At 56.2% G+C, this 20,771-nt stretch overlaps 1 protein-coding gene across 2 annotated transcripts; it reads left to right on the forward strand.

Annotated features, from left to right (window-relative positions):
* The first annotated feature begins 365 nt into the window (after positions 1 to 365).
* On the forward strand, positions 366 to 20,679 carry ZNRF1 (zinc and ring finger 1). Of its 2 annotated transcripts, none has more exons than XM_030955798.1 (5): positions 366 to 1,205; positions 18,199 to 18,294; positions 18,930 to 19,035; positions 19,129 to 19,219; positions 19,368 to 20,679. In XM_030955798.1, the coding sequence occupies exons 1-4, from the start codon at positions 764 to 766 to the stop codon at positions 19,184 to 19,186; spliced, it is 702 nt and encodes a 233-aa protein (XP_030811658.1). In that variant the 5' UTR covers positions 366 to 763; the 3' UTR covers positions 19,187 to 19,219; positions 19,368 to 20,679. The 2 variants fall into 2 exon arrangements, with proteins under 2 accessions (XP_030811658.1, XP_030811659.1); XM_030955799.1 differs by having other exon boundaries at positions 19,594 to 20,679.
* Positions 20,680 to 20,771: the final 92 nt, after the last annotated feature.

Raw genomic sequence — 20,771 nt, forward strand, 5'->3', positions numbered from 1 at the left:
GTCCCGTGGAGCCGGTGGGGGTCCCACGGCCCGAGGAGGGGGGTCTCCGTGCGGGCCCGGTCTCTCCGGAGGGGCTCTGGCCGCAGAGGCCCGAGGGCGGTCGCAGCCCCGCTACAGAGCAAGATGTGTGCGTGGTGTGGGTCGAGGGTTGTGTTCCGCGGGGCAGCGCCCGCTCGTCGGTGCGGCGCCGGCTCCGCGTCCCGCGGCGGCGGCGAGCGCAGCGCCGGGCGGCGGCGGTGCAGGGGTTAAGGGCGGCGGGCCGGGGGGCCGGGGGCGGGAGCATGCGTGCTGCCGGCCGCTATTGTCTCCGGCGCGGCGCCCAGCACCAGGCGGCGGCCGCAGCGAGGCCGTGCCCGGCGCAGCGCAGCGGAGCGGGGCGCGCCGCCCCCACCGCCCCCGCCGCCCATGGGCCGCAGCTGATCCGCGCCCGGCTCCCGGCCGCGCCCCGGGCACCAGCGAGGCGGGCGGAGCGACCCCTGCCGGCGTCCACCCCCCTCCCCGCCGCTCCCTCCCCGCTCCGCGGCCCCGGAGCCCTCGGCGGCCTCCGCCGGGGGTGACGGCGGTGGCGGCGGCGGACTCGGGGCGCCCTCGCCCCTGCGGGCCCGGCGGGGGGAGGATGCCTGGGGCGGGGATGGGTTTTCGCCCGTAGCTCCCCGCGCCCCCCCGCTTCCTTCCGCCCCCTCTCGCCTCCCAGCGGGGGCGGCGCGGCCCCGTTCCCCGCGGGGGGCTGTCGCTCGGCTCCCTCCGGCCCGGCGGTGCCCACATGGGGGGCAAGCAGAGCACGGCGACCCGTTCGCGGGGCCCCTTCCCGGGGGTGTCGACGGATGACAGCGCCGTGCCGCCGCCGGGAGGAGGGGGGGGGCCGCCCCCCTTCGGCCATTACCGGGCGGGCGGCGGCGGCGGCGCGATGGGGCTGCGCAGCCGCTCCGTCAGCTCGGTGGCCGGGATGGGCATGGACCCGGCGGCGGCCGGCGCCGTCCCCTTCGGGCTGTACGCGGCGGCGGCACGGGCGGCGGGGGAGGCCGAGCGGGCCCCGGGCGGCGGCGGCGGTCCGGGCTCCGACTCCACGTACGCCCATGGCAACGGTTTCCAGGAGACGGGAGGCGGTCACCATAGAGACGGGATGCTGTACCTGGGCGCCAGGGCCTCGCTGGCCGACGCGCTGCCCCTTCACATCGCGCCGCGGTGGTTCAGCTCGCACAGCGGTGAGTGCCGGCTCCCCGGAGCCTTCTCCCGGCTTCCCCTCCCTCCGTGGGTGCTCGGGGGCGGCGGTGAGCGTGGTTCAGCCGGGAAGGGGGAGCTGACCCCCTCTTGGACCCTCATCCCCATCCCCTCCCTGGCACAGACGGGTGGGTGCATGCTGGAGCTGGCATCTGTGTCAAGGTCAAGGGAGGAAGGGGTTGTGAAGGGAGGAGGCTTTCTAGAAGGGACGTGTTTTGGCTCTAGGATATGAAGCAGTGGATGTGGCACCCCCACCCCGTTCCCCGTTGACTTGGGGGACAGTGGTCTTGAGGGTGCTGTAGCCCAAGACATTGGGTTTTGCAACCAGGCTGGGCACCTTGTGTCTCTTCTGAAGGTGTGTGAGGGCTGCCAGTCAGGTGTAGCAGTTCCCAGCCTTTGAAACTGGGAAAGAAGCAGAGAAAACCTTTGAAAGCAAGGTGTGGGGATCTTTTTTTTTTTTTCCTTTGTTTTATCTGATAAAGGGCCGGGGAAAGGCCAAAGTGGGTTTTCTCTTTCAAGCCAGCTGGCAGTGTTGTGCTGCTTGGGAGGAAGCAGAGGAGGAACTGCCTGCTTCTCTGACAGGGCTGGGAGGCCAGCCGGGTTCTCTTACAGGAAACGTGTCAGGCTATGGGAAGGGGCAAGGTTACCCCCTTCACCCTCCTGGCTGGACTCTTCCATGTGTCCTGATGTCTGGAGAGGAGCTCTCCCTGCGAGCAGGGCTGTATCACTGACCTAGTTTTGGCTGGGTACAGGGAGCGAGGTGGGAGGTCCTCCCTTCCCCTCCTGGCTGGAGGGGAAGTCATTTCAGGGATGTCTCCTTGTATTTCCTGGAATAGTCTGGGATTTCTCTCCCACCCGTCCCCCTCGCAAGTGCTGTGTTCTCCTTGTGTGACGTGGTCTGGGAATTTCATAATATGCCTTGGGACAATGCCTCATTTTCAGGAAGGCCTTAGACTGAAGCAGTGGATAAGAACAAAGTGCAAGAAGAGTCTCGTGGGGCCCATTTTCCTACTTCTTGGGAAAAAAAAATCTTGGGATTTTTTTTTGGCTTTGGGGGCTGGTCTTCTCCGTTAGATGGAGGCTGTGTGTCTTGCACTGCATCCCCAGGTCTGATTCCTGTTGATCTGGATGAGCCAGGTGCTTGCCATGCTCCCTGGCAGATGGAGAGGGCTGGCATGTGGCACCAGAGTTGAGACCAAGTGCCCCTGCAAACTTTCTTGCTCCATGACCTTGCCCAGACTGTGCTGCTGCTCTGGTTTCTAAACATAGAGAGAGATGAAGGCACAGCATCCTTCCAGGTATTCCACAAGCCTCTGTGGGAATGAGGGCCAGGGGGGCTTCTGCTGTGCCTGGTGCTGGAGTGAGGAGGGTCTCATTACAGAAACACCCTGCAGCTCACAGTGGTTGGTCAGAGAGTATCAGTTACATTTTAAACTGCAATGCTGAGAGGCAAAAACCTGCTCAGAAAAATAAACCAGCTGCAAAATGGAGTAAGCTGTTTTCCAGCCACTGGAGTGAGTTAGTGCAGTGCTGCGAAGTTAAACACGGTGCCCTTGAAAGATTGCAGCGTGAGCTGTGGGAAGTGCTGCAAGAACTGGGTTTCTCTGGTGCCTCTTTTGGGGCCCTCTGAGAGCATTTGAGCTGAGCTGAAGCGTGCACGGGCAGCAGGGAGAGCTGTTCAGTCTGTACCGAAGCCTCTCCCGGTGGTGGTTCTTCGTTGCTAATTAATAGCAAAAGGAGTGGAGGATGCTTAAAAACCCTTTTGAAAACTTGTCAGAGCTCATTTAACTTTTGCACTCTTCTTCTCTTAGTGTAAGAAGTTAATGAAGGATTTGGAGACTGCAGGGAAGGGGGGAAGTAAGCCACCTCAAGATTGCTGAAATTCCTGTTAATCTCCCGTTGCAGCTGGTTAACCTCCAGCAAGGCAGTCAGGAGCTACTTGCGTCTTCCCCCCTGCCTCCCCATCGACCTGCTCCTCTCGTGGTGCTGAGCCACTCCATTAGCCACTGGAAAGTGCTGAAGCAGCAGTGCTCTGGTAAATGGAGAGGAGCTTTGACATTGCTGCGCGTGACTGTCCCTGCTCCCTTGGAAGGATGGCTCGAGGGTGGGGATGAGGGGACCCGCCAACGTGCCAAACCCACTCAGCACGAGGCATGGCATCTCTGGGATCTGCCTGAGCTGCTGCCCTGCTGAGGAGAGGAGCCCCCAAGCCCTGTGGATAACAGGGCTGGAGAGTGCATTCTTGCCCTGCCTGCCCCTTTCTGGAGACCTGGATGGTGCCGTTCTCTGCGTGTTCTCTGCTGTTCTCTGCCGTTCTCTCCCCAAAAAAACGTGAATGCACGTTTTTTTGGGGAGCACTTGGGTTTGGGGGATGAGCTGGGAGCTCAAAGTGCAACCTGAGCTCTGTGGGGTCCTCAGTGGGACAGCGAGGAGCTCTGACTTGAGGGCAGTGATAAGGTGCTGTTGTTGCAGCAGCGTGCCTGTGATAACGGGAGCACACAGTTAGTCTTGGCGCCTCGCTGCTTCCTATGTCTGCCGTGCAGAGTTTCTGTGCTGCTTCATGGCTCATCAGGCCCCTCAGCAGGGACCCTGAGGAGTGAGTTGGGGCAGGCTGAGCTCTCTTCCTTGGTTGGTGTCACTCCTTCCCCTCTCTGAAGGCCTGCAGGAGAGCTAGGTGTGCCTGGGGAGGAAGAGAGGAGGATTGTGCTGAGGATTGTACAGAGGGAGGTTGCAAAGTGGTCCCCAAAGCCAGTGAATGCTGCAGCATCACTCTAAGGTGCTGTGCATGGGGCTGGTCAGTGAGAAGAGCCCACTGCTGCTTCCCTCTGGGCTCCACTATGGCTGTTGGGATGCCTAAATTGGAGGAGCAGTGAGATGCTGATGGTCTCTAGCCCATCCAAGGACAAGGGCAGGAGAGCTGCTGCTCTTGTGAACAGTGAAGCCTACATATATCTTCCAAATGGGGTGGGAAGGAGCTCTGACATTTATGGTGGAGCTTGTCCCTTCCTTGGACAGCACCTCTGTGGCTGAGTCCTGTTTCCTGATGGGGATTTTCCCAAGGCGTGCCTGCCTTACACAAGCGATGTAACTGTTCTAGCACCACCTGAAACTGCTCTGGGATTTCCCTGTCTGCCTAGGGAAAATCTGAGATCTACTTCTTGACCTCCATGAGTGGAAAAGGCACATCTTGCACAACTTTGGAATTTGCCTGTAGCACTTGACCCTGCCTCTGTAGGTTTATGACTATTTAGGAGTTCTCAGTAAAGCCAAGGATAGTGAGAAGAAGGGAGAAAAGGGAGATGTGTGGTTTGGTGCTGCATGTCTCCAGCTTTGTGTGGTTCTCTCAGTGTCTCACATGTTATTCATCAGAGGATCTAAGGGAGTTTGCAGAGGCTGTAAGTAGCTTAAAGTTTATCTGGAAATCCCACTCATCACCCAAAGCCCTTGAGTGAAGCTCTAATAAATCCATATCTCCTTGTCTGCTGGCTAGCCCAAGGAAACGCCTAGCTTATCCTGCTGTGCAACACCACCAGGAGTGTCACAGGCTTGCTGTGCACTGACAAAGCAAGCTGTTTGTCCTGGATGTTGGTAGCACCAATGTCAGGAGGCTTTCTTTGCCAAATGAGCTGCTGTGTTCTCAGCAGCATGTTCCTGGAGCAGGAGGGCACAGCCTGAGGAAGATGGGAGGGATTTTAGTGCAGAGATGGCAGCCAGGGTGCTGGGCTGAGTCCTTCTCCAGGCACGGTTTGAGAGCAAAAAAGGCTGGAAGTGCTCTTCAATCTGGCTCCAGAGTGATGGGGTGGGAAATAGGGGTTGCTTGTTGGAGGGTGAGCTGAAGGTGTGTGTGCACACCTGTGTTGGGCACCCCCAGTCTCTGCAAGCTGGGAAGAGGTCTGTCTGTGATGAACCCTTGCTGTGCTCCCACAGCTTTGAGTCCTGAGCCTTTTCTTGCTGGTGCCTGGCAATCCTTGCTCTTCAGATAGTCCTGCTACTGTAGTCTCTACACCAGAATGAGAGGGCTGAATTGTAGCTTGCTGCTCAGCTGCTCTCAGCCCTGACTGTCCTGCCACCAGTGTCACCAGTGTGTTCTGGCAGCTAACATGGGCCCACTGTGTCCCATGGTGTGTCAGGCACAGCACTGCCAGCTGCTCAGGGGAGGTGATCGTCCTGCTCTGCGCTGCTGTGGCCTCACCCCAAGTCTGGTGTGCAGATTTAGGTACCACAGTACAATAAAGATATAAAGCTGTGAGAGGGCATCCAGAGGTGGGACATGAAGATAGTGAAAAGTGTAGAGGGGAAGCCATATGAGGAGCAGCTGAGCTCACTTGGCTTGTTCTGCCTGGAGAAGAGACTGAGGGCAGAGCTCATTGTGGGGCTGTGGCTTCCACAGGAGGGACACTGGAGGGTCAGCACCAATCTCTGCTCTCTGTGACCACTGGCAGGATCCAAGGGGACATCACAGAGCTGTGCTAAGAGAGGTTTACGCAGGATGTTAGGAAAAGGTTTTTCCCCAAAGTGTGGTTGGGCAATGGAAGATTCCCTAGAGAAGTGATCACAGCACCAAATCTGACAGAGTTCAGAAAGTATTTGGACAAGGCTCTCAGGCACATGGTGTGATTCTTGGAGTTGTCCTGTTCAGGGCCAGGAGCTGGGCTTGATGGTCCTTGTGGTTCCCTTCCAACTGAATCTATGTTTCAACATGCAGACCTCATATGTGCTTCCCTCCCTGCTTCCAGGAGCTGGGCCAGGGGAAGGGCACCCCAAGGTCTGCACGAACTTGCCATTCTGAATCTATTTTTGCTGGTGGAAATTTCCTAAGATGACTGTCTTCAAACCATCTTTTTGTGGGTTTGGTGCTGGTTACTGTCTGACAGCTGGGTCAAGCACCTGCATCACTGCCAGACCTGTGGATCATTTGGGAGGTGGGTGCAGAAGTGGTCCTGATGACTCCCCACACTAGTGGTGTTCAGCTGTTGGGCTCTCCAGGTCTGGAGAGGATGCGTTTGTGCTTCTGCCTTCTCTGAGCCAGCTGGGCAGCATCCACCTGGGATGGGGCAAGAGGCAGAGGCTACCTTGGAAGAGCAAAGTGCTGAACACCTGAAGATGGGAGGCTCAGAGACAGCTTTAGTGCACACCCAGGCTGGAGCTGAAGTTGGAGTGCGTCAGCGTTGGCGTGGTGCGCGCGGAGCCGGCGGTGGCGGCAGTTATCTTCAGGCTCCAGCGAGAGCGAGCTCAGGCTGTCTCTGCTCTGCCTTTGCCTCCCCAATGCCCTCTGAAATCCCAGCTGCTTCCCTCAGGAGCGAGGCACCAATTCCTGTGCACATTAACTGTGCTCTCTGCTCTATAAACCTGTGCATAAATCAGCACAGGGTAGCTGGGTGCCCTCTCCCTCTTGCACTCATGTATCTTCTAGAGATGCTGAGGATGCTGCTCTCGTGCTCCTGGGCTGACCCACTTCCCAGCCAGGATTGTCTTCCCAGCCTGTGACGTAAGTTTATCCCATGCTGGTTTGTTTTGCTGAGATGTTTGTTCCGGTGACTGGAATAACCGTAACGGCTTCTCTTATTTATTAATGTGCTATTAAGGCTTCTCTCTCCTCTCTCTCCCGTTCGCTGGCCGGAGGATCAATCAGATACAGACATCTTTGGTGGAGGAGCAGTATCAGGCTGGCACCTGGCCAAGGCAGCCGCGCAGAGTCATGGGAAAATGCTGCTAAATGCTGAAAATTAATTTCAAGAGAAGCGCAGGGAGGGAGAAAAGCCCACTTTGGAGGAGGAAGAAAAAAAGCTTTTTTTTTTCTCCCCTCCGATGTAATATCTCATGTGACAGATCAGACAGGCAGCAAAGGGCTCTTCAGATAAATTCCCTTTGCAGGGACCAGTCTTGTGGTGCCCCAAGCAGATGGTGGGCAACCACGAGGTGTATTTTGTGGCATCTGCTGCTGGTACACCAAACCCCAGATGTGCTGAGTACTTGGTTTTGAGTAAATGTGACCTGGCTTTCTCCTGGTTCCCTTGAAAACTGAAATCACAAGGGCTTGGGAATGATGTGCTTGAGCAGCCAAGTGATGCTGTAAAGCAGCAGGCCCTGATGCAGAGCACTTTGCCCACTTGCTTTGGCCTGGCTGCACATCAGGGTACAACAAGCCTCCCCCTGTGGGTGCACCAATTTTTTAATTTCAGATAGAGCAAGACTGGTTAAAGCTTGACCTTAAATGTCTTCCCTGCACGAGTTCCACCAGGCAGGTTTCAAATGGGGGTGAACCCACTGGGGGCTTGAGTCCCCCCCCAGGGGTGCTCATGCTGTCCCTTGCAGGTGCTGTGTGGCTGAATGCTTTTGCTGAGTGCTTTTTGAAGGGAGGCTGCTGGAGGTGCAGCTTCAGGAAGCTCTGCTGCCTGGGGCCTCTTCTCGTGCTGCTGCACAGCATTTCCCATGGGCAGAGCCAGCTGCTGGCAGGTTTCCTGCCCTGCCGGGCTGCAGGCAGGGGAGGGGAGTGCCTGTACTGGGGGACAGGGTCTGCTTCTCTCTTGTCATGGTTTAACTTTCCAGCCCACTGCAGATCCGTAGAATCTGGGATTTGAGGAAGGTGGAAGGAAAGGCCAGAGAAGCAGCAGGCAGATCTTCATGGCTGATTTCTGTGCTGCTGGCAGGGGGCTTGATACACTGGTGCTGCCTGCTGTGGTCCCTGTGCCTCCAGGTTTGTGCCATGTGCCACCAGCTGAACCTGAGCAGATCCATCACTCAGACCCAATGTGGGTCTGTGGGCAGCTGGGGATGCTCCATCCAGGGTGTGTTTTGCCAGTGGGGATGGTACCTCACCATTGGAGAGGCTGTACTGCACCTCTGAGGTGAAGCTGACCCTTCTCTCCCCTCCTTCCCTATAGACCAGAGCTGGCTGGCATCAGCACCAGGTTGACCCTGCTGGTGTCCTGGGCTGAATGACCTTGAAATTTGTGACTCTCTGTGCTCATGCACACTCATGTAGCTGTGGGGTTCCCATCAGTGGCATGAAATTAGACTGTGAACAGTCTTGTGGCACTTTGTAGAGAGGCAGAGAGATGCTGTAGAAATATTTACTTTTTGCTAGTTTAAGCAACCCTAGCAGAAATTCCCCAGGGTTGTATATTCCCTGTTAGCACCCTTGGTTAATTGAGTTTATGTCAATTGAGTTATAGCCATAGATCCAGAGAGACCTGGCAGAGACCTGCCAGGCACAGGAGGGGGGCTGGGACAGATCCTGGTGAGGAAAGCACAGCAGTGCAGATGAAGAATGGAACTGAAAGCTGCTCAGAGCAGTTTCCTGGCCCAAGCAGGCAGGACGGCGTGACAACAGTGGGTATTTTTAGAGGCCAGCTGCCTGCAACACAAGAGGGGGAAAGCAGCCGTCAGGCAGGGGAACTCAGTGATGCTGACCCTATCCCATGTCCCTGCCAGCATTTTATTTCCTTCCAGGATGAGGCCACTGGCATTTCCATGTCCTCTGTGTCTCTTTGCCTGTTGCTGCCTTGAAAGCTGCCTTGCCTTCTTCTTTCTCCCCCTGGCTTTCACCGTGGCTGTGAGTTTCTCTGGTCACAGCTCGGTGATTTGAGAGTGGTGCCAGGGGCTCTGCTCTTCACATCCTGGATGGTTGCATTACAGCTTGGGCTGGTGGGCATCTGGGGGATTGTTTTTTGGAGAAGCCTTTGTCACCAGTGAGGGGAAAACCTGCAGTTTCTCCTGCAGCTGGGGTAATTGCAGTAATTAATTTTGGAGCTCTTTCTACAAGGTGATGGAGCTGCACTTCATCAGAAGTGCTGCAGGGGAATTAGATCCACCTTTCAATCCATGCATCCAAGGCCTGGACATCTGTAGCCAGGGAAAAGGAGGCGAGGTTGGCTCTAGGCGGATGTCCAAGTTATTTTCTGCAGGGAGGTCGAGTCAGTCTGGGCTGAGATCAGTTTTGGAGCCAACCCTCAGGTAAGCTGGTGCTGAGCAGGACAGGCTGAGGCTGAGCACCCTGCCTTGGCTGCCTTGGCATTTCAGCTCATCCCCAGTCAGATCTTGCTGCTTTGAAACTAATGTCCATTTGCTTATTTATTGTGCCTGATTTCACAGCTATTTGCCTGGATCTTAGCCTTCTGAGGTGTTTCTAGATGCCTTTGATTTATTTTTGCTCCCTGTAGACAGGTACAAAACAGGTGGCGCTCTGCACCCAGTTCTGGGTGAATGTTTCATGGGAAGATGCTGCTTCACAAGCCCCTGCCCAGTTTGGGAAAGGGGATTACACTCTGCTCCTCTGGGCGTTGCCTTTTGTGATGGGGAAGAGAGAACTTCAAATCCCACAGCTGGGATTTTTGTCATCTGCAGCCCCACTGTCTCCTTCCTCAGAAGGAGCCCTTTTCGTGTTGGAGGTTGGCACATGTTGAAGCAAAAGGACAGAGAAGGTGGAGCACCTGGGCAGGGTTGTTCCTGCCTGTGGCACAGTGTGCAACCCCTCCTACCTCCTCCAGCAGGATCCAGCGTGGGCAGACCCTGCCACTCTTGAGGGTCCCATTCCTCTGAGATGCTATGCTTTGTGTTTGGAGGGCTGCAGAAAGCTGGCTCTGTCTGCCAGCCTCCTCCATGCTGCAAAGGCAGCTGGCAAGCTCTGGAGTGGTGTATCCCCATCCTCAACATAGATCTCCCTCCCAAATCCCTGGCCTTTGGCTGTCAAAGCAGTGCTCATGCTGCCTGTCTGGGTGCTGTGGAGAATCCCTCCCCTTCTGCACCAAGTACAACAGAGAAGGGTGATCACCCCCAGCTTTGCACCTCTTTTTCCCCTTGCTGCTGTCCTGGTGGGCTGGGGCATTCACTGGGTCTCCCTCAGCAATCACAGCCTCTCCTGGGGAGCAGGGAGATGCTCTGTGCTATGCAGCCCTTCCTACCATGTGAGGGGCAGGTGAGGTCAGGGCTTGCTCTGCAGCATGCTCCTCACTAAGATTTTTTTTTTCCAGTAGTGGAAAAATTTCAAATTTTTTTTTTGTCTTTCTGCAGAAATAACCACTGTGAACTGTCCACAAGTGTTCCCTAGGCATGCACTCTTGTGGGTGGGTGCAGCTCTGTGTGCCTTTTATGCTCTGATTGTTGCCCACTACATACAAATTGCCCTTTCTCTACCCCAAAAAAGCAATGTGTTATTCTTTTCACGCACCCCAAGGGTTGGGGATGTTGCACTGATGGAAAACAGTTGCCTCAGTGATCCTGCCACCATGGCCCAGGCACAAAGACACAAAGACACCCTCCACGGTGCTCTTTATGCAGTGCTGCTGTGGAATGCCTGGGCAGGAGGTGTCCCAGGAGCTGTTTGGGATCACTCCCTGGCAGGAAGGGGTACGTGGGTGCCATCAGTGCTTGGCCATACTCCCAGCATCACAAAGCTAGGGCATGTCATCATGTGCCTCTGGAGTGTCCCATCATCCTCTCCAGAGATCATCTGAAGATGAGGCACGATGAGCCTCTGCAGCATCACAGCACAAGTTTTCTGCTTTGGAAAAACCCAGGGGTCAGGAAGCAAATCACCCCATGGAGTCAGATCCAGCTGGGTTTGGGAGTGGCTCAGGTCAGGCTTTGGTGTTTCAACCTTTCCAAAAGCGGGAATTCCTCTGGCAGCGCCTCAGTGCTGGAGCCTGGCAGTGGGGACTCCGTGGGTGCCTCCCCAGCGGATGTCTTAGTCAGAAATGACTCACCCCAGCAGTCCCCACGTGACACTGCCTTGCTGCTCCCTCCCAGCCCTTGCCAAGCCAAAGTGCCAAATTCTGCCCCTTCCTGCTCTGATTTCCAAATTGCTGCAACCCAATGTGCTGCCAGAGTGCACCTGGGACCCCCTCATCACCTGCTGGCTCTGTGCATCTTGCCAATGATTGCTGCCCACAGCAGGGCTTTGGCTGGGCCTCCTCCTTCCTATGAGAAATACGTGGGAGGAAAAAAGCAGGCATTCAGGCAAACCCTTTGGAAATTCCCAGGTGTGCCTGCAGGATCCTTGTCCGCTCTGGGCAGTGAATTTGAACACCTGAATGTCCCTTGAGAGTGTGGAGGCAGCACCAGAGCATCCCTGCAGTTCTCCTGAGCCATGCCATGGCCCCAGACCTGTTTTGTGACTAGCAGGAGCCATGGATAGGTTGTAAGTTGGTAAATCTGAGCCCTGCAGCCCGACAGCAGGAGCTGGAGGTGTTAATGCCTTCACTGGGCTATCACCCAGGACCCCTCTGCTTAACTTTGCTCTTCTCTGGCATTCTAAAATTAGCTTTGGGCTACACATACTTATGAAACCTGTTCCCAGCAGCTGGGGGAGTGTTTCTGCAGTAAACTAGGACTTGCCAGAAGACAGGGTGACCCTGAGAAGTTGCCTTTTTCATCCAGACTGGGGGAACTGATCCTGCAGTATAGCCTGAGCTATATGAGGGAGATGATCTCTGTCTTTAGCTTGGATACTTCTGTTCAAAAATTGCAATTGCAACCATGAAAGGGTCAATATTCAAACAATGTCAGGCAAGGAGGGCACTTGGTGTCTGGACATCCAGTGACCATATAACCAGGCCTCTTTGTTTTGTAAGGCTTTGATGTGTCCATCTGCTGAGAATCAGTAGCTTTGGGAGCTCTGGAGCAAATGTTCCTGTGGGGTTCCCTCTCCCATGTCTCCTGCTCCTTTCCAACTCTCCAGCTTTCCTCAGCCCCAGAACTGCAATCTGTTCTCCTTCTTCCCATCCTCCCCCACCACCTCCATAAGAACCCAACTGTCTAAAAAAGAAATAGCTTTGCCTCCTGGCTTGCAGCAAGCTCGCCTTGGGCTTCTGTGATGCGGTGTCACCCAGCCTCTCCGCTCTGTGTCCTGCATCTCTCTGACCCCAGTGATTTCCCTACATCCCACCTGAAGCACTAATGCCATGTCCTTGCTGCAACATCTCCTCTTTGTGGCTCGAGTCAGGTGGGAGTGGACAGAGGTGTCTCCAAAACACAATGCCTTGAGCATTAGGATTGTGCTGCCCTTGGCCAGCTTGGTGTTCCATGGCACATCCTGCCACCCTTGGCTGGTGTGTGGCTGACCTGACAGCAGACAGCTGCCACGTGTGGCCTTTGCCAGGAGCTACTGCACACCAGGGACAGCTTTTCTTAGACCTTGGAAAACCTGGCCTTGCACTGAAGTAGCTTCTTTTTGGGGTGCTGCTTTCATATTACAAACATTTCTTTTCTCCCTTCTCAGCAAGCTGAACTGACTCAATCAGCAAGGGTGGGGTGGGATGGGGATGGAGCAAGACCATCGCTCTGCCAAGGCAGCAGAAATAGCTGAGTTTCTTTCCAAACACACCATCCAGAGATGTGCCATCCAAATGGTTGAGTTTCTTTCCAAGCCACATCCCCTGCTTGGCTGATCATCTGGGGCTGGTTCACTGGCATCCCCCAGCCCTGCCTCCCTTCCATCCTCAGGAAGGTGTGATATCTTATTTCCACCCTAGACCCATCCTTTATGCTCTCCAGCCTCTCTGCAGCCTTGAATGAGGAGGAAGGACGCTCCCTTTTTCAAAGCTGGCAAATGAGGCAGCTTAAGTGCTTTACTCCTTCCTGCCTACGTGTCCCTGCTCGTGTCAGCCCTTGTGCTGCACAATAGCCCAGCATGGTGGAGCTCACCCAGTGCCTTAAGTCCTGCTGGGGCAGCAGGGCTGCCTTGGACCTTGGCTCCTGCCTCTGCCCCTGCAGCTGATGCCAATTCCTTCTGCAGGGGGAGGTGGATCCTGGCCTGGTTCTGCTGGGTGCCCTGGCCTGCAGGCACTTGGTGCTGCCTCCTGCAGCTTCACCCGACTGCATGGCTGAGGCTGGCAGAGCATCACTTCCATGGATGGCTTCCACTCGTCAGGGGACACTTGTGGAGTCCTCAGGTGCCAGGTCCCTGCTGTGCCCCAGTGCTGGGGAGGTGCTCTGTGCATCCATGTGCCATCTCCAATGTGCTGCTCTGTGACCGTCACTTAAAAAAATGAGGCTGCTCTAAACCCATGGGGAATTTATTTTCCTGGAGATGTTTGGTCTGAATATCTTGGCTCTTTATGTTTCCTTCACTCGGCTGGCACAGAGGATAACTCCTCCCTGGTCCCTTCTTCCCTCCTGTGGCTGTGCTGAAGCCCTCAGGGGTAAAGGAAGAGGAGGACTTGGAACCCCTTCACCTCACTCAACCCCACATGCTTCAGACTGACCAACTGGTCCTTCAGTCTTTGCCTCCTCCTCAATCATTAGTCTAGGGTTTTCCCACATGATCCGTGTATTCCAGCTTCCGCATGGTGCTGGTTCAGCTGGCAGTGTTAGGGAAGCCTTGGTGGAAGGTCGGATGCTCATGGTTTTCTCAGCAAGGAGGAGGCACCAGGACTACATGCTTGGGCCAAATATTCTCTGGTTTTATCTCATGTTTGGACGCATCCTCACCTGGTATAAGCCAGCTCCCTTGGCTGAGCGCCCAGGATGCTCTCTGGAGACATGGAGATGGGCTGTGCAGCTGAGGTTTCCAAATCTTCCATGATCATCAGGCAGCCTGGAGCTTACCCAAGCTCCCTGGTTCTCCAGGTGTCCTGTGGGGTGTTGGGCAACAGGGAAGGGTTCCCTCCTGGGGCAGGCACATTTTGGGGAGTTTGCGTTGCTGCTCCCACTCCCAGGGCTCCTGGTTTATCCCATGGCAGTAGTGGGAGACTGGGCAACCAGGATCCACTTGGTGAATGCTGTGTGGGCTGTTGTGCCTGGGCTGCTGCTTCCTCCTGCCTTCAGGGCACATCATCCCCACCAGTGTCCTCCTCCCACTGCTGGAGGTGCTGTGCAGTGGAAAAGCTGCTGCTCTCCATGTGTCAGCCACCTGCCAGTGACAGAGCCGTGGTGTCCTTCTGCAGGGCTGCTCCTGATGGCACCATGGCCTGTAAGCCATCTGCCTGGAGGCACTCCCAGCAGGAGGAGGGTTTGGCAGGTGAAGGTAGACATGGCACATGCCTTTCCCTGGGAGCTGGGACAGGCTTGCAGCTCCTGTGGACATGGTCCCACTCCCCCAAAGGGAGCAGCCACTTCTGCTCTCAGGACATGGCGTGGTTGACCCTGTTGTACTGCTCAGTAGACACAAGCGATGGGAATTTCCTATCCCAGCTCCAGAATCAGCTCTGTTTGGGATACTTAGAAATGGGTTGGAAAAGTGTCTCAATCCTCCCACCATCACTAAATTCCTTGCGGTTCTGTGACAGTGCTTTTGGCACTGTGAGGGTTAACCACCAGGCTTTTTCAGCATTCATAGCACCGGGTGGAGATTTTCAGAGATTCCCAGCTCTACTGTGCCCAACTCTCTAAAATTAACCATGTAACCTTCCTAAAAATACTCAGAGGGTAGTAGCCTCTGGAGAGCACCAGCACCACTTGCTCCTGGTTTCTAGACCAAGCCATTGGAGAGATTAGATCACCTGCCATCCTATGTCTCACAGCCCTGGAAAGCCCCTGGCTTTCTCAAAGTCTCCTGCAAGGCACAAGAGTCCAGGTCTCGACCTGAACCTGCCTTTCCAAGCCAGCCCCCTTCCTGCAGCACCCTCCTCTTCTTCACTTACTGTTGTTGGGAGCTGGTACCTGCCCACACATTTCTGCATGAGGTGACAGTGCCAGCTTCAGGTTTAATGTGCCGTGGGCAGGAGCATCACCAGCTGCACCAGAGGCCTTGGGAGGGGAGAAGTGTCCATGGCCTTTCCCTGGAGCAACCCCTGGGCCTCCCCATGGGTGTGGGAGGCCCAGGCAAGGAGGACTAGCTGGGCCCTTCCTCTCTTTTTTTTAAGGCACGTGGGAGGAGGACATAAAGGGCTTGAGGAGGAGGGAGGGAGCTGAATTTTCCATGAGCAGCTGTCAAAATGTAATCTCCTGCGTTGCTCCGGCTGGCAGCTTAGGCAGGATAAATTAACGGGGATTTCGGGGAATGTGGAAAATACCATGGCCTGGAGGGGGCTGGCCATGTGGAGAGCAGCTCTTTCATCCTCAGGACAGGCTCCTGCCTGAACTGTGAAGGGATGTTCCAAGGCACCGGGCTTGGTGCCTGCTGCTGTTTGGTGCTGGCTGTCCCCTGATCCCACTGGTTCTCTGCCTGTCACCTTCACCCAAAGGTCACCTGGAGGAGGGGTGGGGAGTTCACCTCTGCCTCCCCTTCCCCACTGGTGGTGAGCTCCTGTGCCTGCCATGGAGGGAAACACAGGCAGTTGCTTTTGCAATGTCAAGTGTTTGTGCCGACAGCTGGGGTGCAGGGCAGGCCCCCGCCCTGGGGGCCTTTCCACACCGGTGCCTCACTCCTGCTCAAACTTGGGAATTTATGAACTGCATATTCATCTTTCCTTTTTTTCCCCCCTCCATCTTGTGAAATGCAGAGCCAGAAAAGTGTGTGTGTGCTTCTGCACTTGGCTCAGCCCCCAGACCTGTCTGGCTGGAGGATGCCACATACGTGCTGGGGCTTGAGCCTGGGCCCCTCCGTCTGCCCAATGTCCCCACGTCCTTGCCACGGGGCTGTGGCGGTGTCAGGAGTCCCGGTGCCCCAGCCAGCTGCCCAGGGAGCAGTGAGGAGCATGAGGAGTGTTCATGCCAGCTATTTATAACGGTGCTAAAGCTATCCCAGCTAGCAAAGAGGCCTGGAGATACAGCAACAGCCGCTCGCTGAGCCTGCAGAGGACCCTGCTCGTTGCCTGGCCCTGCTGCTTTGCTGGCAGCCATGCCCTGGCAGCCACAGACCAGGCAGTTTCATCTGGGGCCTTTTCCCTTTACATTGGTTGCACGTCTCATAGGATCCCTTCGGGTGCTGCCGGAGCTGGCAGATCTGGGACAGCTGTTTAAAATAACACATTGGCACAGAAAAGGGGGGACCAGGGGAAACGAGGTCTGCCCACACACAGCACAGGGAACAGTACTGAACCTCTACGAATGCCGTGCCCTGACACAGAGGTTGCAGACAAAATGCCTTTTCCAAAGGGAGCCCTTCACAGCCGTTCCAGGGAGTTGCTGCTGGAAGCAGTGCCCAGAGCTCCCGGCAGGGACCGGCGCCGGTGGCGCTGGCAGCCCATCCGTGCCAGGCAGGAGCAGTTCAGGCGGGGCCAGGGCCAGGGCCAGGCGGGCTGCCAGGGGAGAGGGGCACCAGGAGGGTGTCTGGCAAGGGGAGGCCGGCTGGGTCTCGCAGCAGGCAGCCTGGGAGGCCATCTGAGCTATCCATGCTATAAATACACCGAGTGGGTAAACACTTGGGAGGAGGAAAAAACCAGCGACTTCAGCTAATGGGCACGGCTGCCACAAGGTATAAATCGGTCAGGAGTAAAATTAGGCTGGAGAGGAGGAGGCAGATCGGTGCTGCTGCCCACGAGGCCCTGGCTGCAGCACTGCCCTATCGCCTGGGGCTTGGTGCAATTGGGGCCGGAGTCAGAGCAGACACCCTGTGGCTCAGCCAGGCTGGGCAGGGATCTGTTCCCAGGGTGGCAATGCTGCAGGCCAGCAGGACACCCCACTGGAGGAGCGCTGGGCTTGAGGGCTCCTTCTTTTAGCAGGTCCTTTTAGAGCCAATCCCATACCATCCATAGTGCTCATCCTTGCTGCACCCTCCTGGGAATTAACGACACTCTGGAGGGGCAGGATCCAAGGACCTGGGAAGTGAACTGTATTTATCACTGCTGCTAATGAGCACTGGAGTGTTGAGAAGTTACAGGGGCTGTTTGCACAGCAGAGTTCTGAGCTGCCTCTCCTTAAAGCCACCCTGTACTTTGTCTCTTACAAGAAGCAAAGAAAAAAAAATGCCCTGTCCACATCCACATGGTGGCAAACAAGAACCTGATTCATCCTTAGATAATTTGTGTTCATTCTTTTTCTTTTCGTTCCTGAGCAGCCTTTGCATATATATGAAGAAAGCTCTTAAGCGGCACTGCAGTCAAACCTGATCTGCTTTTAGAAGGCAGATCCTTAAATTACCCTCTCCCTCTCTGCAGGCAGGGAATTGCTGGATATTCTGGTGCAAACCCGTGGTGGTGGCACGCGCGTGTTCGGCTCGAGCTGCGCTGCTCTGCTGGGCAGTGACAAACCTCGTGGCCTTGAGCTGGCTGCAGTGGAAGGGCAGGGAGTCCCAGAGGGGCGACCTACAGGGCTGCTTGGGGTTCTGCTCCTTGTGAGTTTGGGGCTTACAAACTGTGTTTGGGGCAGCCTCGCTCAGTGGGGCCGGGGGCGATGCCGTGGTGGTCTGCATGGCTCGAGCAGGTGTGACACTGGTGTGACACCCTGGCACCACCCCAAGCCAGGTCACAGAGCAGATCTGGGCATCCCATCCAGCTTCATCCAAGAACCTAAATCACCAGGCAGAGTCAAGGTCAAGCTGGCTCATCAGCCTGCAGTGTCCCCCTGCTTCTGGGGAGGCAGGCTGGCAGTGGAGTGATGAGCACCCACTTCACCCCTGTGAAAAGCTGGACAAAGCAGCCATTTGTGTTTGAGGCTCCAATCTGCCAGTCCTGTGCTGCAGCCATAGAAAAAAACTCCTTCCTTGCAGCTTTTCTGGCTCAGCCATGTGGTGCTGAGCTCTGGCAGCAGGGACAGTGCTGTCCAGGCACAGGGACGTGCCCATGCACTGCCAGTGGCTCGGTGCTGCGTGCCCCAGGCTGCTGCTCGCCCTTTAAGGCCTGGCAGCAGCTGATGGCCACGTGTGCAGTGCCTTGGCACGCTGTCCGTGCCCTCTGCGCGGCAGGCACAGGGACGGCCAGCGCACCAGCTCGGCGGCTGTCCCCTGTTCGGTGGCTGTCCCCACGCTGGCGGCTGCTGGTGGCCGGCACAGGATGAGCGGGTGCCCAGTGGGTGCTGTGTGGGGTGAGGGTCACCATGCAGGCAGCAGGTGAGGGGCTGCCCGCTGCCATGCCCCCCCATGGCCCCAGGGATTCCCCGGGATGCAGGGTGGATGACTCCTGCCCTCGCTAAGGGCTCATCTCTTTGCTCTCCTTCCAGGTTTCAAGTGCCCCATTTGCTCCAAATCTGTGGCTTCTGACGAGATGGAAATGCACTTTATCATGTGTCTGAGCAAACCTCGCCTCTCCTACAACGGTAAGGGCCAGGCTGTGTGGGGGACATGGCGTCCTGCCACCCTGGGAGGCTCCGGGTGGCTGAAGAGACGTTTGCTGCGGGCAGGCGGCTTGGCTGGGCTTCCCAAGAGGGCTGTGCTCCGGCAGGATGGTGCTGCTCCACTCTGCTCCCCTGTCATGGCTCAAGCCTGCTCCTTTTGCTTTTCGGCTCCTTTGTAACACAGCCCCCTACCCCGAGGGGGCCCCTTCCCCTCCCCGTGGTGCCAGAAGGAGCCCTCCTGGCACGTGTCCTCCTGGGCTGTCCCCCAAAGGGTCATTGCCTTCCTCCCCTCCTTGCTGGCCTTGAGCACTGGGCTGCAAGCTCCAGCTCCGGCATCTCCCACCTCTCTCCTGACCACTAGTGTGGGAGTGATGCTCACCCCCTGCTGGTTGGTGATTTTTGGAAGCCAGGGTAAGGGTTGTGTTCACTCCAGATGCCCCAGACCCATGTCCCCCCTGTGCCTCCACAGGAGCCTCCTGCCAGTGTTTCCCAGCACTGTTGCCATTCCACCCCATCCCGGCTGCCCCTGCAGCAGTGACCCTGGGCTCCACTCCATCCCAGGGAGGGGAGTGCTCTGGTGATCCCTGTCTCACTGCTGCCCTGTCCTCCCCCCACAGATGACGTGCTGACCAAGGACGCCGGCGAGTGCGTGATCTGCCTGGAGGAGCTGCTGCAGGGGGACACGATAGCCAGGCTGCCCTGCCTCTGCATTTATCACAAAAGGTACCATGAGGGGACAGCCAGGCAGGTGGCAAGGGGACAGGCAGGGACACCTGAGGCTCAGCAGCATGGTGGTAACATGCTCTCCTCTTGCAGCTGTATAGACTCATGGTTTGAAGTGAACAGATCTTGCCCAGAGCATCCTTCTGATTGACCCGCCGGGCGTGCTTGCTGACTTCTCTCTAAGGTGAGCCTGTGGTGGGCTGCTCAGAAGGGACATTCCCATGCTGGGTTTAAATCCAGGCCTGGAAGTGGAGGACAGGGTGGGACAGGGTGGGACGTGACAGCCAGGGCTCCTGCTCCTCACCCGGGACGGTCTCTCTCTGCCTTTGCAGGGCACCTTGCTATACCTGCTGTACCTCCTCTCCCCGTCCCCCCTGCCCCGCCTGGAGTTTTGGGCTGACTTTAAATTCCTCAAGAAGACAAAAATAAAACCCAGAAACTTGAATCCACTTGGGACAACGGCGCAGTTTTTGTTTTATTTTATTATTTTTATTTGTTCTGTTGTTTTTCTGCTTTTTGTTTTGTTTTTTGTTTTTTGTTTTTTTTTTAATTTAAAAGACTTAAAACAAAAAGAAACATCCAGGAGACGACAGTGTGAGAAAAGTGGAGCGACCTGCTCTCCCCTCCACAGCCGCTGGTCACCAGGAGAGCTCTGCCTGCCAGGGAGGCCCCGGGGACGCCCTCGGCCCAAACCCTGCCATGATGTTTGGCTTTTGTCCCCGAACCGAAAGGGGAAAGCTGCCGGGGGACAGCCGGCCAAACGGAGCACGTGGCATTTCTCACCGACAACCCCCCACCTCCCACCCGGACTCGCCCGGGGGCTCTGCTCGGTTTTTTTGCACTGACTAAACGGGAAATTCCTCCTCTCTCCTGTCTCCCTTTTGGAGATCTCCACGCCGGGCCCCGGCAGCGTTGAGATGGGGACTCTGCCCCACGCCGGGAGCGGGGACACTGCTTCCCCCTGCTGAGTCGCAGGGGTCCGTCTTTCAAGTGTTTACAATGAGAAAAAAAAAAGGAAAAAAAGGATAAAAAAAAGAAGAAAAAAACAGAAAACGGACAAAAAAAAAACCACAAACAACAAACCACAACTGAAGCTTCGTGTTGACTGGCGTGTTCTTCAATTTGAGCTTCCCTGCCCCGGTGATGTTTACAGACTGGTCACTCTTTAACTCAGCTATAACCACTCAGAGACTGGAGAGCTGCAGCATCCCCGCCGCCCCTCCTCTGCCCCCTCGCTGGGCTCCTCTTGCCAAAACTGCCTCCCCTCTTTCTTTTCCATCGGCTTTGAGTTGGACCCTTTTGAGGAGGGTATGGGGAAGGCCCCAGTGGCCCCCTGGATGCTCCCAGCCACCCCGAGTTGCAGGGGTGGCTTTGCTGGAGGTGCCAAGATGGTGTCATTTCATGGCAGTGACCCCCTCGCCCATCCCCGTCCCCTCGTCCCCTCCTGGCGCGGCGGGCGTGTTTTCGTTGGTGAGACCTCCCCTGCCGGTGGCCGTGCCCCTGCGGGAAACCTTTCTGTATTTATATATTAAAAAAACACGGGGGAAAAAAAGAGTTCAGAGCTTGGGGGGAGCTTCCTTCATTAGTCAAGGTGTTTTGATATGGTATTAAAACAATGTTCAATAAAACATTCACTGTTATTTTATTTCGCTGGCTTTCTTGATGAAGCAGATGATGAAGCAACGACACCAGTTCCCCTTCTCTGTGCCTGCCACGTGGGGATGGCCACAGTAGTG

Source organism: Camarhynchus parvulus, chromosome 11 (assembly GCF_901933205.1).
Source record: "Camarhynchus parvulus chromosome 11, STF_HiC, whole genome shotgun sequence".
NCBI lineage: Eukaryota > Metazoa > Chordata > Aves > Passeriformes > Thraupidae > Camarhynchus > Camarhynchus parvulus.